The sequence below is a fragment of the Geotrypetes seraphini genome, chromosome 2, assembly GCF_902459505.1.
Source record: "Geotrypetes seraphini chromosome 2, aGeoSer1.1, whole genome shotgun sequence".
Lineage (NCBI taxonomy): Eukaryota > Metazoa > Chordata > Amphibia > Gymnophiona > Dermophiidae > Geotrypetes > Geotrypetes seraphini.
Window position 1 is genome coordinate 153869080 of NC_047085.1, and position 18524 is coordinate 153887603.

The following is an 18524-nucleotide window of genomic DNA, read 5'->3' on the forward strand; positions in this document are numbered from 1 at the left end:
GGTTTCAGAATTTCATCTCAATCAATCCATTGTACTTTCAGTGTTTTTTCCAAAAGCCTCATTCTCATTCTGGAGAATCAGCTCTTCATACTCTGGACTGTCAGTTTGCTTTGGCTTTCTACTTGCAAAGAACTAAGCCACACAGATCTGCACCTCAACTATTTGTCTGCTTTGATCCAAACAAGTTGGGACATCTGATTTCCAAGCGCACCATCTCCAATAGGTTAGCTGCTTGCAATCTCTTTCTGCTGTGCTCAGGCTAGACTGCATCTACAGAGTCCAGTCACAGCCCATAAAGTCGGAGCCAAGGCGGCCTCAGTAGCTTTCCTTAGATCTACTCCTATTCAGGAAATCTGTAAAGCTGCCACTTGGTCCTCGGTTTATACCTTCACCTCTTATTATTGTCTGGATGCTTTTTCCAGATGGAATGGCCATTTCAGCCAGGCAGTGTTACAAAATTTATTCTCCTGAATTGCCAACACTCCCATCATCCCATTCTGGTTAGCTTGGAGGTCACCCACATGTTGAGAATAGGCTGCCTGCTTGTCCTGGGATAAAGCACAGTTACTTACCGTAACAGGTGTTATCCAGGGACAGCAGGCAGCTATTCTCACAACCCACCCACCTCCCCTGGTTGGCTTCTCTGCTAGCTATTTGAACTGAGGAAACTTGCGCCTTGCGTGGACAGGAGGGCACTCGCGCATGCGCTGTGTGGCAGTCGTGAACTTTCTAGGTTTTTGGGTTCTGCAAGCAAATCAGCTTGCGAAGCTGTCCGCATGGGGCTCCATGGATTACGTCACCCACATGTTGAGAATAGCTGCCTGCTGTCCCTGGATAATACCTGTTACGGTAAGTAACTGTGCTTTATTATTGCACACTTTTCATTCTACTCTTACAAACTTGTTCATTTCTTAATTTGCTGTCTTTCTTAATGCAGATTCTGAAGAACCACCATCTGTAAATCCTTCCAGTGTAGATGAAAATTTAGATTCTGAAGGCGAAAAAGAATCTTTGATCAACGAATGTGAACACAATATCCCTGGAAAAATGCCTTCATCTACCCTTGATGAATATGAGTTTAAAGATGATGAAGATGACAGTGAAATAAGTCAGATGATTGATGATAAACACATTCTCCGACGAGATATTAGAAAAGAAAGTGATTCTGAAATGGAAAATGATGCCCCTTTCTTGAAACAAGAGAAAGTAGATTTTCCAAAAATATATAAAACTAGAAAACAAAAACCTTCTAGAGTTTTATTTTCAAGTTCAGAAAGTTCAGACGAAGAATGTAATCAAGATAAAAAAGTCCTCTCTCCCCCGTGTTCTATCACTGAAGGTTGCAATTCCAATTTGAGAACTAGAAAGGAACATAGTATTTCAAATGAACAGAAAGAAAAGGGGAAAGTTAAAAAGAAGCTAAAGAATCAGAGCAAAAATAAAGAGAATCAAGAAGTAAAACAAGAAAAAGACAGAAAAGAAAATAAGGTATCAAATTTAGCACTCAGCTCAGGATTAGATGATTTAGATAAAACTAGAGAAGAGGAGCATTTTAGAAAGTCATTTTGCTCAAAAGATGAGCCCTCATTGCATTTGTTTCATATCACAGCTGGCAAATCTTCAAAGTATCCTTATGGATTAAGTGAGAAGGTCTCTGCCTCACTAAAACAAGAAAACACTAAAACATGTTTGATACCAGGAGCTTCTGAAATTTCATTGCAGCCTGAGCTAGAGCAGTTTGACCACAACCCAGATTCTGAATATACACTGGAAAGTTGTACTAGTAAATCTTGCAAGCACAAAGAAAAAAGTAAACATCATCAGAAGGAATTGCTATTAGAATTTGGTGAAAAGTCTAGTCCCAAAAGTAAAGATGATGAGCTTAGCCCTGTGTTTGAAAATTCAGAATGTGTCTTGAAGAAGATGGATAAGGAAGGTAAAATATTAAAAAAACATAAACCAAAACACAAGGAAAAAGACAAACACAGAAAAGAGCAAGATATGGAAAAAGAGAAGCCTAAGTATTGGATTAGTGTTAAAGATTTGCAAAGAAGTATAGCATTTGACAGGGAATTTTGGAAAGAGAACTTCTTTAAAAGTGATGAAATTGAAGATGAATTGCTGAATACAGAGTCTGAGTCTATGCCTTCCGGAAAAACCAATTTAGATAAAATACAGATAAAAGAAGAAAAGTCAACAAAAGAAAGCAACATTCAAAAAGAAAAAAATATGAAGTATGAACAAGAGAAAAGAAAGGATCATGAGAAATTTTGCAAGGATGAAAAAGGAAAAGATGTAAAAGAGAACTTATTTACAGAAAAAGAATTAGAGCCTTTATCTTTAAATGTAGGACTTGAGGAGCATATTGATTTGCACTTAACAGAGAAAGAAATGGATAATGAAATGGAAGGAAAAAACATAAAAGAAAGTAAAGACAAGACTGAAAAGAAATCTTCAGATAAAGAAAAGGAAGTTGAAAAACTTGACAGAAAAAGTTTAGAGAAAGAAAAGAAGATAAAACATGAGCATAAATTAGATAAAGAGAAACCTGAAACAAATGAATATACAGAAAATTTAAAAATGAGTTTGCAATCAACAGAAAAATCACATAAAGAGATTGATAAGATAAAGACTGTTTCTAGTGTTAAAAGAGACAAAGAAAGAAATAAAGACAAACTTGATAAAAAACTTGATAAAGAAAAGAGTGATAGGGAACGGCACTTAGGGGAAAATAAAGAGAAGCACTCCTTAGAGAGGAAAGCAAAATTGTTAGAAAAAGATTATGAATATGGTAGACTTGATAAAGCCAAATGGAAAGAAAAGGAGCATAAGAGAAAGGAAAAATACAGAGAGCGAGACAATTTAACAGTTGTAAAACATATTCAAGAAGAAAGACGGCACAGTATGCAAGAAAGTAGTAAGGTAATCCATGAAAAACTATTTTCCATAAAAGAGAAGCCAAAAGAGGATGTATTAAAAACACCAGAGGGGAAGGAGAAAGATAGAAAAGATAAAGATATAGACAGGTATAAAGAGCGAGACAAGCACAAAGATAAAATACAACTAACGGTATTAAAATTAAAAGCCTCCGAAACTGACAAACTTAAATCTAAATTGTCCCCATCACCAAAAGATGCTCGACCTAAAGAGAAGAGGCTAGTGAACGATGATTTGATGCAAACAAGCTTTGAAAGAATGTTAAGCCTTAAGGATCTGGAAATCGAACAGTGGCATAGGAAACATAAAGAGAAAATAAAACAAAAAGAAAAAGAAAGATTAAGGCACCAATCTTCTTTAGAGTTCAATAAGATAAAGGATAAAGATAAATCAAAACAGTCAGTAGCTGAATTAAAAAACAAAGATCTGATTAGATCTAAAAGCTCTGAATTGTCAGATACTTACCCAAAGGAAAAACAGCTGAAGGATGCTACGAGTAGCAGATCACAGTCTGTGGACGTGAAGAATATGACATATTCTACAAAGTCTCTGATAGTGTTAGATAATAGTCTAACTAGATCTCCTAGGTCTGAAAGTGAAAAGCCAGATTTAAGTTCCAGATCAGTGTCTATGATTTCAGTTGCTAGTTCAGAGGACTCTTGTCACACAACCATGACAACTCCAAGACCTGTAATTGAGTATGATTCTGATTTTGCATTGGAAGGCTCTGATTCCCAAATGTCTTTTTCTCAATCACCTTTTTTATCAAGTGCCAAATCTCCTGCTGTCCATGAAAAAGAATCTGATTCCTTAGCTGAATTGCCTGATCGCATTAAATCACCTGTCTGTAGCAAACTCCCACTACCCTATCTACGATCAGCTTGCACTGAAGATGTTAAACTGGTTATAAATGAGTGCCAACCAGTCGTAGAAATGAGACGGTGCAGTATGCCAACTCTTACTTTGGAACATACTAAACAAAGTCAGTCAATATCGGAAAACAGTTTGTATGAATATGGTCAGAATGCTTTGGCAGGGTCCACTTCTTCAAAGTCAGAATTATCTTCATGTGAAATGACTGAAAAGGATTTTCATAACCTTTCTAATTTACATTCCACACTTTCTTCTACAGTTGCATCTCTCAGCTGCAAGTATGTTTTGCCTGATGCAAATGTTAGCAGTGCTTCTCAAACTGGTCCAACAGATACACACTCTTCACATTCAGAATTGTGTGACCAGATTGTTCTTAATCAACAAAATAAAGCTTTGGTTATGTCCGCTGATTCATTGAACATCAGTGACCAAGACTCTGAAAACAAGAAATTGAAGGAACAAAACTTTTCTGGATTTTTACCTCAAGATCACACAGACGTGGGAATAACTAGGCCACAAGAATCTCATACAGTTTTGCTGCCTTCTTCACCCATTCCTTTATCAGAATATACCCATTCGGATACAGATGCACAGTGTATTTCAAATGCAGTTTTAACAAGTGCAAATATTGTTAACCAAGGACAAGTTATCTTAAAACAGCAAAATCTTGTTCAGACTCTTGGTTCTGTTTTGATCGCAAGTTCTTGTGTAAAAGAAACTGAAACCTTTGTATTTCCTGCAGATAAACAAATGACTGATATAGGTTCTAATGTTTTTTGTCCTGAAAGCCCTAATAAGAGTAATTTAAAGGATTCTGAGAGAGTGACTACATCATCATCACCACCATTGCTATTAGAAAAAAACATTGTTGCCAGTGATGATTCTTTGCAACTACATGGAAATCCTGGTCTGTTTAACAAACTTAAAGTTAAGACATCTCAAACTAATGAAGAGCCTACCGACAATCAGGGCAGCCCATGTGGAAATGGAACCAAGTTTGAATATTTAGATTCAGTCCCCCTTGTTAATAAATTTGAGTCTGATCCGCTAGATATAAATATAATAGGAGGGATCCTGAAAACAAGCGGAAATAAATCAGCCATCCAGCAGAATAATTATGATACAGGTATGTCAGGAGAAGATGAGAACCCAGCCTTTATTCCATCTCATTTGGAAAACCTTTCACAGCAGTCTGTTCAAGAACAGCTTCAAAAATTTAGTCAGCCAGTAAAACTAGACTTGGAAGACCACGCTGAAGATAAAATAGGACAGCAAGAACTTCCCCAAAGAATTACAAGGAATAGAGCAAGTATTTTGGCCAGCCAAAATAAGCATGTTCTTACAGGCTGCTCGCTGGCATCTGACAGAGATGCTGCGGAATTAGCAGCATCTATCAGAGGAAGGATAAGATTGACAGAGGAAGAGGATGGTCAGGTACACCATCCACGGAAGAGGAAAATAACTCGTGTGCCTCAGCCTGTTCTTGTAAGCCCTTCATTATTGCAAGCTAAGGAGAAGACGCAGCAGACACTTGCTGCAGTTGTTGATTCTTTGAAACTAGAAGACATTCAGCCATATCAGTCTGAAAGAACAAATCCATATTTTGAATACTTGCATATAAGGAAAAAAATAGAAGAGAGACGAAAATTGTTATGCAGTGTCATTCCCCAAGCACCTCAGTATTATGATGAATATGTGACTTTCAATGGGTCCTATCTTTTGGATGGAAATCCTCTAAGCAAGCTTTGCATTCCAACTGTAAGTAACTTTCTGTTTTATGCAGTATAATGCAGTTAATGAGCTGCAATATAAGACAAATATCAACATTGAATTTTTGTTACTTTGACATAAATGAATACAGCGTCTTGTAAAATTCATCATACCCTTTGGCATTTTTCACATTCTACTCTAAAGTATACAATTCAAAATGCATTAAAGTAGGAATGTTTGTATGATCTGATTTTTTGTTTGGTTTTTTTTCCAGTTGAAACAGGAATTGAATATGTGGTAATAAAAGTTGTCACATTGTATTAAAAAGATTGGCAAGCGGATGGATGAAAATAGGTTGATGTTGAATTTGCAGAAAACAGAAGTGATTGTTGGTTATAATGATCAATTATTGCAGCTAAAGGAGATAAAAGTGCAAGATATGAAATTGTCAGTTCTATCATGTATGAGATTGTTGGGTGTTTATTTGGATAGCCACCTAACACTGCAAGAACACATTTTACATGTTGTTAAAGGAGAATTTATGCAGTTGAGAATACTTTCCAGAGTAAAGCCAATGCTCTCAGTTTTAGATTTTCGGATAGTAATTCAGTCTTGTTGTTGCAAAATTAGATTTTCATAATGCGTTGTTTTTGGGTCTGGCTAATCTAAGGAACATGCCTTACAAGTAGCGCAGAATACAGCTGCAAGGATAATAACTGGGGTTTCTCATTCTAAGGAAGTACTTACCATTTTGCTCGTTGCGATCACAATCAATAGTGGGATTATCACTTCAGCATGTACGTGAGATACACTATAAGAAGACGTGGATGGCAGCAATTTCTGTGGCTGGTCCACAGTTATGGAATGCTCTGAATGGTTCTTTAAGATTATGTCAAAATTTGAAGTCTTTTAAAAAGTCCTTGAAAACTCATTTATTTGTTAGAGCTTTCCTTTAGACCGGTGGATTTTTCTTTTTCCTGTCCAGTATGAGATTATATGTAAAGGGTTGTAAGTTTGTGATGTACTGATATTGTATTATTTGGATTTATGTATGTGAATATTGTAATCCGCTTAAGTTATAAGTGGAATAGAAATTTTTTAAATAAATAAATAATGTATGGAAGATTAGGTCTATGCCTAGGAGAATCTGCACATCTCTTCTCTGTGTAATATGTAATTATTTAGCAATGAGACAGCTGGAGGTCTGTTTTCTCAGTGATGTATTAGAAAAATAGAGATGAAAATATAAGAATGAGGTAATAGCAGCAGCATAAGAACATAAGAATACCCTTATTGAGTCAGACCAGTGGTCCATCTAGCTCTGTAACCCGTCTTCACGGTAGCCAATCCAGGTTGCTAGTACCGACAAAAAATAAATAGTAGCAACATTCCATGCTACCTACCACTCCAGGGCAAACAGTGGCTTCCCCCATCTTTGTCTTAATAACAGGCTATGGACTTTTCCTCCAGGAAATTGTCCAAACCTTTTTAAAACTAGCTACATTAACCATTCTTACCACAACCTCTGGCAATGCGTCCCAGAGCTTAACTATTCTATGAGTGAAAAATATTTCTTCCTATTGGTTTTAAAAGTATTTCCCTTTAACTTCAAGCATCCCCTAGTATTTTTAATTTTTGTTGGAATAAAAAATCGATCCACTTGTACCCATTCTACACCACTAAGGATTTTGTAGACTTCAATTGTATCTCCCCTCAGCTGTCTCTTTTCCAAGCTGAAGAGCTCTAACCTCTTTAGTCTTTCCTCGTACAAAAGAAGTTCCATTCCCTTTATCATCTTAGTTGCCCTTCTTTGAACCTTATCTAGTTCCACTATATGTTTTTTGAGATAAGGCGACCAGAATTGAACGCAATACGCAAGGTGAGGTCGCACCATGGAGTGATACAGAACATTATAACATTCTTAGTCTTGATAACTATCCCTTTTTAAATAATTCTTAGTATCTTGTTTGCTTTTTTGGCCTTTGCCACACATTGGGCGGAAAGTTTCAGATTATTGTCTACAAAGACACCCAGATCTTTACTTGGGCACTGACCCCCAAGGTGGACCCTAGCATCTGGTAACTATGATTTGGGTTATTCTTACCAATGTGTATCACTTTGCATTTGTCCACATTAAATTTCACCTGCCATTTGGACACTCAGTCTTCCATTTTCCTAAGGTCCACCTGCAATTTTTTACAATCTGCATGCGTTTTAACAACTTTGAACAGTTTAGCGTCATCTGCAAATTTAATCATCTCACTTGTTCCAATTTCCAGCTCATTTATAATTAAGTTAAATAGCAATGGTCCCAGTTCAGATCCCTGCGGGACTCCATTTACCCTCCTCCACTGAGAAAAATGGCCATTTAATCCTACCTTCTGCTTTCTATCCATTAACCAATTCCTAATCCACAGCTGAACATTGCCTCCTATCCCATGACACTCTAATTTTCTCAGGAGCCTCTCATGAGGAACTTTGTCAAATGTTTTCTGAAAATCTAAATACACTGTATCAACTGGTTCACATTTATATCTAAATACACTGTATCAACTGGCTCACATTTATCCACACTTTCAAAGAAGTCATGCAAGTTGGTGAGGCATGAACCCATGCTTACTCTACCATTAAATCATGTTTGTCTATGTGTTCTGTAATTTTATTTTTTTATAATAGTTTCCACTGATTTGCCCATCACTGAAGTGAGGCTTATTGGTCTGTAATTTCCCAGATCTCCCTTGGAATACTTTTTAAAAAAACAGGGTAACATTGGCTACCCACCAATCTTCAGGTTATACAGACTATTTTAGTCACAGGTTACAGATCACTAACAGCAGGTCAGCAATTTCATGTTTGAGTTCTTTCAGTATCACTTTTTAACTTGTCAGTTTGACTTGGTACATCTTCCAGATTCACCAAGATTTTTCAGTTCCTCCGCATATCACCCAAGAAAAACCATCTCTTACATCTTCTTCCATAAAGATTGAAGCAAAGAATTCATTCAGTCTTTCCATTATGGCCTTATCATTCCTGAGAGCCCCCTCACTATGAGTTTTTGCCTCTTTGGCTAATTTTTCTTCATATTCTTTCTTAGCTTTCTTTATCAGTGCTTTGCATCTAACTTGCTAGTACTGTTCTCTTTTTATTTTATTCATTTGGATCCTTTTTTCATTCTGTAACACATGTTTTTTGGTTTTAATAGCTTATTTCACTTCGTCTTTTAACCATGCCGACTCTCATTTTCTCTTTGTTAATATATGGAACATATCCAGTCTAGGCTTCCACGATGGTATTTTTGAAGACTATTCACACCTGGTTTACAGTCCTAACCTTTGCCACTGATCCTTTCAGCTTCTTTATAACCATTTTATCATAGTTGCCCTTTTGAAAATTAAATGCTGCTACAATAAATTTCTTTAACGTCATTCCAGATATTGCTCAAGTTTCAAGTTTATTAGTTTTTAATATACCGACCATCAACAAGTATCTAGCCGGTTTACAATAAAAGTTAAAATCAGGGTAAAATTATATTTATAGATTATAAAATTAATAAAAGAGAAAGAGTAAAGGGAAGAGTGAACATTAAAGACATTTGACAATGACAGACATAAAAGTGAGGTTAACGGGAAGGGGAAAAGTTACATTAAAGTGATGAGAAAGAAGAAAAGAAAAAAAAAGTTTTGAATGTGAAAAAGAGGGGGAGGGAAGGAACAGAGGGGAGAGGGGCGCTTCATTAAAGCGGTTAGGTGAATAGTGAAAAAAGAATCATCAGTAATAAAAAGCATCTTGAAATAAGAATGTTTTCAGATTAGTCTTAAATTTATCAATGTTATGATCACTGTTTCCCAGTAGACTCAAACCCAGTTATCTCCTGTACTATATATAGATCTTCATTCCACTAAGGACCAAATCTAAAATAGCTCCCCCTTTTGTTGGTTTCTGGACCAGTTGCTCCAAGAAGCAGTCCCTAGCAATTCTGATGTAACATTTATCCAGTCACTGTTGAGGTAATTGAAATCACCCATTATTATATTGTTGTCCAATGATCCAGCTTTCCTAATATCTGAAAACATTTCTTCATCTGTCTACTCATTCTGACCCTGGGGATGGTAGTATAACCCTACCTGTATATTCCATTCCTTCTCACATGGAATTTCTATCCTTATGGATTCCACATTACTATCTATGTCATCCAAAATGTTTATTTTGTTTGATTAAATTACCTCTTTAACATTTAGCACAACCCCCCTCCCCCTTCAATTTGATTTACTCTATCCTTGCAATATAATTTGTACCAAGGTAACAGTGCCCCATTGATTGTGCGCCTTCCATCAGGTCTCTGAGATGCCTATTGTATATACCTCATCATTCAGTGCTATATACTCTAACTCTCCTATTTTATTTTATTAGGCTTCTAGCATTTGTATACAGACACTTCAACGTGTGGTTTTTCCTTGTATCTACAGGCTGCTGAGAAGATGATGGGGATAATTTGAGTCTTTTACTCTGCCTTCCTCTTAAACACTCCTGACTTCCTTTCACCATTATTGAAACCTCTATATTGGGACTCCCTGAATATCCTGTTTCAATAGTATCATACTCCACACTGAACCATCTGTTCCTGGGCCACTTTCAGCTTCCACCCCAACATCTCGGTTTAAAAGCTGCTCTATCTCCATTTTAAATGTTAGCTCCAGCAGCCTGGTTCCATCCCAGTTAAGGTGGAGTCCATCCTTTCAGAATAAGCTCTTCCTTTCCCAATAGGTTGCCTAGTTCTTAACAATTCTAAATCCCTCATCCCTGTGCCATCGTCTTAACCACACATTGAGACTTCAGAGCTCTGCTGTCTCTTAGGTCCTGTGCATGGAACTGCTAGCTTTTGTTTTCAAGTAAAACTTTTGTTATCATAAAGCTAGTATAAATTTCTGTAGAAAAATTTGACAGATTATAAGGTAACTAAACACAACATTATGTAATCTTTTTGGAGATAGCCCTCACAAAAGAAAGACAACACATCTGTCCTTGGTCTCATGCAGCTGAGTTCACATCAATGGGTCAATTAGATTCTTAGGTTCCTATCCAGGGAGGGGCCTAAGGCTCTGATTGGCCTAGACACATAAGGCTCCACCTATAAGGGGCCTTAAACAACCTGGGCCAATCAGAGCCTCAGGCCACTCCCTGGTGCATCCTGGGATGCACCGAGGGGGGGGATAGATGGCCCACCATTTTGAAGAGGTGGGCCAGCTGGCTGGAGGGAGTAGGCATCCCTACAGCCAGGTAAGAGGGAGAGGGTGGGGAGTCAGAGGCATGAGGGAGGTCTTGCGTGTTGGCAGGAGAGCATGAGCATCTATCACATTACTTAGGGTATTGGGGGTGGTGTGTGGCAGCAGGAGAGCGTGGGCATCTCTCCCACCGCCAAGGGGTGTTGGAGTGTGTGTCTCAGCAGTGGAAGAGATTGGGCATCTCTCCCGCTGCTGGAGGGGGTGTTAGTTTGTGATGGAGTAGTGAGTATCTTTCCCACTGTCCGTTGGAGGATTATTTGTCCTGAGGCTCTATTTTTTTTTTTTGCATTTATTCTGTGCATGTGTCCACACTATCACCAGCGATGGGTACTTGCAAACTTAGCAAATTTTCGTTGCTGTCCGCCAACCTCATTTGCATGAGCGTTTGTTTTAAAATGACTTGCTTTTTTTTAAAATCAGTACTATAATGGCTGCGATAGCGGTCTTTCGATATTTTATGTGGATTTTTCAGAATCTAGGCCCCAGTTGGCTATCCTACTCCAGGGCACCTCTAAAGATATTCCACCAGAAATCTCAGCATGCAACAATAAAAAGTCTAGCAGGAAAATTACCTTATTCATCCATTATCAATTAGCAAAATGCAGGAACCAACTACTGCTTACATTACAATCTTATTACTATCTCAGATTGTATAAGCTTTTAAAAACATTTCTATACCAGTATAGGGAGCCTGCCCTTAAATAACTGAAATGGTAATTGTAAAAGCCCATTTCTAAACTGTTTAATTTTAAGGCAACTCCTGGAACATAACAATGAGCCAAAGACGACCTACTTGAACTTGTAACTATGTACTTGTAACTGTGACCTAACTGTTTTATTAACTGTACTAGCAACTCTTGAATGTTTGTGTCAAACTGTCCATTGTAACTTCCTGGGTAACTGACCCAACTTCTTGTAATATAATCTGATCTTGAACTGAATAGGTAAAGGCAGAATAGAAAACCTGATTAACGTAACAGAAATGGGTTTTAGGATTCTCAGCATATCTTCAACATTTCTCTTAAGCCCAGTGTTTAGGATTTTGGCTGTAAGAGTGCCATCTATTTTCTCTCGATTTTGTTCACAAACTGTCATCAGAGTAGGCTACTTCTTGATATACTGTTCAAAACAGTCCATTATAGAGTTCCATATAACACAATTGCCAGATTTGCATTGGTGTGATATACAGGCCTTCTTCATAGACGGAAGAAGTAGACATTCAGAATATATGTTTGAAAAAGGGGAAGTTTTACTAATAACAGGTAGATGATTTTAACATGCCAGATGTTGATTGGGATATCCCTATTGCGGGGTCTTCTAGAAGTAGGGAGATCTGGATTCTCTACAAGGAGAACTGTTCCAGCAGTTGGTAATGGAACCCTTGTGGAATGGGATCTTACTGGACTTAGTGCTTACAAACGGGGAAATGTTTCTGATGTTACAGTGGGTGATCATCTGGCATCCAATGATCACTCATAGTACAGATTAATATTAAGACAGGTATAGAGAAGGCTCATTCAAAAGTAAAAGATCTAGACTTTAAAAAAACAGCTTTGTTCAGATGGGGGATTACATCAAGGAATTGTTTGGTGGGAACATCTGGAAGGAGTAGAAATGCAGTGGGCAAAACTGAAAAGAGTTATTGTAAGGGCAACAGACTTTTTTGTGAGGCAAGTAAGTAAAATAAGAGGCAAAGTAGGCCACTTTGATTCTCAAAAGTAGAAGCTGAGAAGGTACAAAATAAGAGGGTAGCTTTTATAAGCTACAAAAAGATCTCAGACAGAGGAAGACAGGCAAAAATATCTGGAAATGTTGAGATAGGCTGGTCAAGTAGTCAGGAAAGCAAAGATGCAAATGGAAGAAGAAATAGCTGGCACGGTAAAACAGGGAGACAAGACATTTTTTAGATATCATTGATAGGAAGAAGTGCAAAAGTGGCATTGTGAGACTCAAAGGTGAAGGGGAGAAATATGTAGAAGCCGATAAAGAAAAGGCTGAATTGTTTAACAAATATTTCTGTTCCATAAGCGTCGGGAGCAGGACCATAGAAGACAAATAGAGTTGGAGGAGTAGTAGACCCTGTTCAATTTTCAGAGGGTTATGTTCTTGAGGAGCTAGCTAAATTAAAGGTAAGCAAAACGATGGTGTACATCCGAGGGTGCTGAAGGAACTTAGGGAAGTTCTTGTGGCTCCACTGACTGACCTTTTCAATGCTTCTCTAGAGTCGGGAGTAGTACCGGAGGAGTGGAGAAGGGCAGATATGGTCCCTCTCCATAAAAGTAGAAGAAAGGAAGAAGTAGAGAATTGCAGGCTGGTAAAACTGACTTCTGTGGTAAGCAAATTAATGGAAACACTTTTAAAATGGAGAATGGTGAAGTTTCTGGAATCCTGTGGATTACAGGACCGAAGGCAACATGGATTCACTGGAGGTAGATCTTGTTAGACAAATCTGATCAAAGTGACTGGCTGGGTCAGGAACTGGCTGAGTGGAAGGCGACAGAGGGTAGTGGTCAATGGAGATCGCTCTGAGGAAAGGGATATTACCAGTGGTGTGCCTCAAGGTTCTGTTCTTGGGCCTGTTTTTAACATTTTTATAAGCAATATTGCTGAAGGGCTGTCGGATAAGATTTGCCTCTTTGTGAATAATAACAAAATCTGCAATAGAGTAGACACCTCAGATGGTGTGAATAACATGAAGAATGACCTAGCAAAGCTTGAAGAATACTATGAAATTTTAATGCTAAAAAATGCAAGGTCATGTATTTGGGCTGCAAAAACCCTAGAGAACAGTACAGTTTAGGGCAGGGGTGGGCAAACTTTTTGACTCGTGGGCCACAATGGGTTCTTAAATTTGACCGGGGGGGGGGGGGGGCAAGATTCCATTCTGTTTTACAACAGTTTATGGACTGTTCCTCAAGGAGTTTGTCTAAACCTATTTTTTTAAACCCAGCCAGGGCAAGTCAAAAGGAAGGGGACGAGTCGGGGGGGGGGGAGGGTATGACAAACTTTCTGGTGCTGCAGCAACTGAGCGAAAAGGTGTGTGGAGGAAGGCTTGGCTGCACAAAGAGCTGCATTTCCTGTGTCACCGTTGGCAGCAGAGGCACAAAGAGCATTGGCGTCGTCCTCATGAGGGAGCGAGAAGTCTTCGAGAGTGTCAAAGCAGATGTCTCTTACCCAGCAGCAGGAGCTTGACCTTGCGGACCGCCTTCTCACCATCCTTGCACAAGCTCCGGTCGATCTTGCTCCTCACCTCAGAAGAACCCCCAGAGAAAAACATTATAATATAATTACAGGAAGCCCCAAAATATCCAGAAAAGATAAAAATAAAAGTTACATTACAAAAAATAAATAGTAAGTAATAAGATGAATATATGAATTATAATCAAACAGAATAAAGATAAAAGAAATAAAAGAAAAATTAAAACAAACAATAAAAATAGTGTTGTCGGAACAGCAAGCTGGCCACTGTCATTAATCCAGTCAGATCTTCCTATGATGGTTGTAACGAGAGGCAGCTGAAAGCAGAACCTTCCCCAATGGGCCGAAGCAGGAAGCAGACCAGACAAACTGATGCCGGGGAGGAGAAGGTCAAGATCCAAACAGCCAAGAGCAGGTCCCCTGAAGAATAGGCCGCACAGTATTTAGGTGTGCACCGACAATTGAGGCAGCAAAGGAGGCATCCAGCCAATGGGGCCACAAGCTCTGTTCACACCCCCAGCAGCCTCAGGAGAGAGGAAGTCTCAGTTTTCAGGAGTCATGATGAAGTTGGAGGGGCCCGATCCAGATCCATCCATCGATGCCACGCAGGGGCACCTCAGGCCACACTTTTGAAGACATCTTTCAAGTTGTGATGTGCACCACTCGCTCCCTCACCCCATGACGTCAGAGGGTCCAAAGGGCAGAGCCACGGAAGGCCGACTTCGCTCACTCACTCTCTTTCCCACAGTCTCTCTGCAAGCCTCACTCATTGGCTGATGAGCGCCGACACTGGCCAGTCCCTTCTTGCAGCTGCGGGCCGGATTAAAAAACAAAATGGACCGGATTTGGCCTGTGGGCCATAGTTTGCCCATGTCTGGTTTAGGGGGTGAAGAACTTATGTGCACAACAGAAGAACAGGACTTCCTTGTCAGAACAGACAATCAAATTGCAATGTACTGTATCAACAAACAAGAGAGAACAGGTTCTCTTCTATGTCAGGAAGAGCTTCATGTAGGGATGGAACACAGCACACACACACACACACAGGATACGAGTCATAGAAACATAGAAGATGACGGCAGAAAAGGGCTACAGCCCATCAAGTCTGCCCACTCTGCTTACCCACCCCCTATCTATGCCCTAATGACCCAATTTCCTTATCTTGACCCTCGTAGGGATCCCATATGGGTATCCCATTTATTCTTAAAGTCTGGCACGCTGTCAGGTGGAGGCATTGCCGTGGCAAGCTACGAACCCCTTTTATTATGCTTCTATGCTAATGACGTCATAGTAACTCCACATCTCTAATGATTGGTGTCACCCTCAACTCTGCACATAGGCAATGCCTGATTAATACGTAGACAAAACCCGAGTCTTTGCACGTATTCAATACCTGTCAGCTGATGTCCTTTCCCAATAAGGACTAATTAAATAAGATAAGGGTTAATTTGTGACAAGGGGGAGAGAGGGAATGATTCAACATTCTGTCACAGGGGCTTAGAAATCAGTGTGCTGACCTTGCCCTGATTCAGAATGGCGTCCCTATATCTCCTCTTTCCTTACTATTTTTAAGGGCTTTATAGAGGTAAGGCAAATCTGCTCGGGATAATTTGCGATATCGACCATGACATGGGCTTATGCATAAGTTAAACAAAGAAGGCAGGCATTTAACAAAACAACAGAAAGCGATCAAAAGACCTATTCCAATGAGTAGATACTACAAAATGACCCGGATCCATTGGCCAGATGGTAGCCAGGACCATAAAGCATTCAACCACTGTGGTAAGATATCTTAACGCATATTAGAGGCCAGATCATGTTGTTGCTCTTTTGTACTGTTGCTGTTAGCGGTTAGATTTAAAGCAGCACATATTTTTAATGGTTTCGCAACCATGATGAAGTAATAATAAGAGATAATGTATGGCTGCTCTGTTGTCTAACACAGCTATCCGTATTTCATTTTATTCTTGATTTAGCAAGCTAAGTGCGTGTGAGGTATGATTGATGTTTTTAGCTAATGCACATGCCAATCGGGCTAAAGTTTTATGATTATATAATGCTATCCCAGGTATACCAATCAAAGAGACTGCCAAAGAGATATATTCAGCTTTTGATAGCAAGTCAACATTACTATCACACTGGTTATATAACTGTTATATATATAACTGTTAGAGGTTAAAGAGACAGAGCGTCTTCCTTTAGTAACCCTGGGATTAATCAGTTGCTTTTTATTTACCAAGGCTGCCACTAATCTACTCAGGCAGCATTGGGTATTGTGTGATAAATTAGCTGGAATGTAATTCCATGTTCGTTTTCCACATGTCCAAAACCATCCTAAAGGAAGGACAAGGTGAGCATTAATACATGAAATATTTACAAAATGCGAACAGTTCCACAAGGCTAGTCCACTGTCAATGCAATTTCTAGTACAATTTTTTACCCTAGCACATGACAGATTTTTATGATTTGCTACTATGGGGGTATAAATGGTCATGGCATCCCAGGGTACTTTTCGGTCTACTTTTCCCCATGATGTAAACATGATATATACTTCATCTTCAGTCATAAAATTGGTTAGTTGGGAAATATCTCCTATTCCCCCTGGTGCTTTACACACTGGAATTAAACATTAAACAAGAACCTAATAAAGTGTGTGCGTCAATGTGTAAGCAGAAATTGTCATTATCCCAGGACAAGCAGGCAGGTATTCTCACTAGTGGGTGATGTCATCAGACAGAGCCCCGGTACGGACGTCTCACAAGCACGTGTTGCTTGTAGAAACTTAAAGTTTCTAGATGCCCGCACCGCGCATGCGCCGGTGCCTTCCTACCCGGAGATCCGGGCGTATCTCCTCAGTTCTTTCTTTTCCGCGGAGCTGAGAAGTTCAACTTCTTCATGCGCTAGCTGAATTCAGTTAAATTTGCCTTCCTTGTCCGCGTTTTCGTTTTCTTTTAATTACAGTTAACAGTTCTTTTCTTTTTCAGTAAAAAAAAAAAAAAAAAAAAGAAGATTATTTCCTCCGGCGGGTCGAACGGGCCGGCCACGTGGCTCAGGCCCACTGGCTTCGACCTCGCGGCGGAGATTTTCCGGCCTATGTCCCGGCCAATCACCGGGTTTAAAAAGTGCAGCAAGTGCCAACGCGCGATTTCACTCACGGACCCTCACTGGCGCTGTTTGCAGTGTTTGGGCCCTGACCACATCCCGAAATCGTGCAGGCCTTGCTCTACCCTTACGGCACGCTCATTCAAGCGGCGTTGCCTATTGTGGGAATCGATGTTCAAGATGGACGCAGCTAAGGATCCCTCAGCCTCCACTTCATCTGATACCTCCCCGGTTCGGGCGAAACCGGCATCGACCCCTCCTGCATCGAGTGTGGTGAAACCGGCATCGCTCGCCCCGACACCATCCACGAGCTCGACGTCGGTGCCTGCCCCGGTCTCCTCGGTTCAGGTACCTCTTCCTTCCACAGTGCCACCAATGGTCATCAAAGTGCCGAAAGCTACTAAGCAGAAGCACTCGGCCTCGAAGGAGCGCGATGTCCGTGCAGGAGGACCCCCTTTCGGTGCGGATCCCTCCTTATCGGCTTCGCTACGGTCCGTGCTGGAAGCTCAATTCGTTGAGCTCATGCAGACCATCGGACCCGGGCTCATCGCTGCCATACAGGGTGACCTCCCGGTACCGGTCCAAAGGGGCGGTCCGCCCCCTCCCCCTCCCCCACACCGTTCGACCTCGACAACCGACGAGGACGAACGGGGGAGGGCGGCGATGCCCGCGCGGCAAGCCTCGCTTACCGATATGCCGCCATTAGAACCCATTACGCCTCCGCGCCAACATGGGACCAGACCTCCGATCGATACTCGAAGCCCTGGGCATAGTCAGGAAGAGTTCTTCCGTACTCCTTACCAGACTTGGGTAGCATCGCAAGAACCCGCATCGCAAACCCAGTTGCGATCCACTGCTTCCAGCCCTATCCACTTGGGGGCCTCGGGAGACCATGCGATGCACAGACGATCCCGATCCCCGTTCCGCCACCGAGACGGGCACCGATCGAGACACTCATCCTGGCACTCCTCACGCCATTCGGAGGTGTCACCGCAGAAAAAACTGCAACGTAGGGGATACTCCTCATCAGAGGTGTCCCCTCCGAGGGGCCCGGAGTACGAGGAGACACCGGTGCCCGATTCTCCTTGTCACTCCCCGATGTCCACGGACCTGGAGGCCTCCTCCTCCTCCAGCCCGTCCCACAGACCGACGCTGGCGGAACAATTGTCCTTCTCATCATTCCTCCGACAAATGGCGGATGATCTGGATGTGACCCTTGACACGGGCTCCCGATACTCCAAAGAGTATCTGGACACCATGCATTTACCTAACCCTCCAACGGAGTCGCTTCGGCTCCCCTTGCATAAATTACTGGACCAGACCTTCATGCAGTGCTTCGAAACACCGTATTCCATACCGGCGATCCCCAGCAAACTCGATGCTCGATACCGCATCGTGCACCATAAAGGGTTCGAGGGCCCT

At 40.7% G+C, this 18524-nt stretch overlaps 1 protein-coding gene across 6 annotated transcripts in view; it reads left to right on the forward strand.

Moving 5' to 3' along the window:
• Positions 1-18524, forward strand: part of ANKRD12 (ankyrin repeat domain 12) — a 245661-nt gene that overhangs the window by 181463 nt on the left and 45674 nt on the right. For all 6 annotated transcript variants that reach the window (XM_033934050.1, XM_033934047.1, XM_033934052.1 and 3 more), the window contains one exon: positions 938-5568. In XM_033934050.1, coding sequence (XP_033789941.1) covers positions 938-5568 — 4631 coding nt within the window. The remainder of the gene's footprint in view (positions 1-937; positions 5569-18524) is intronic.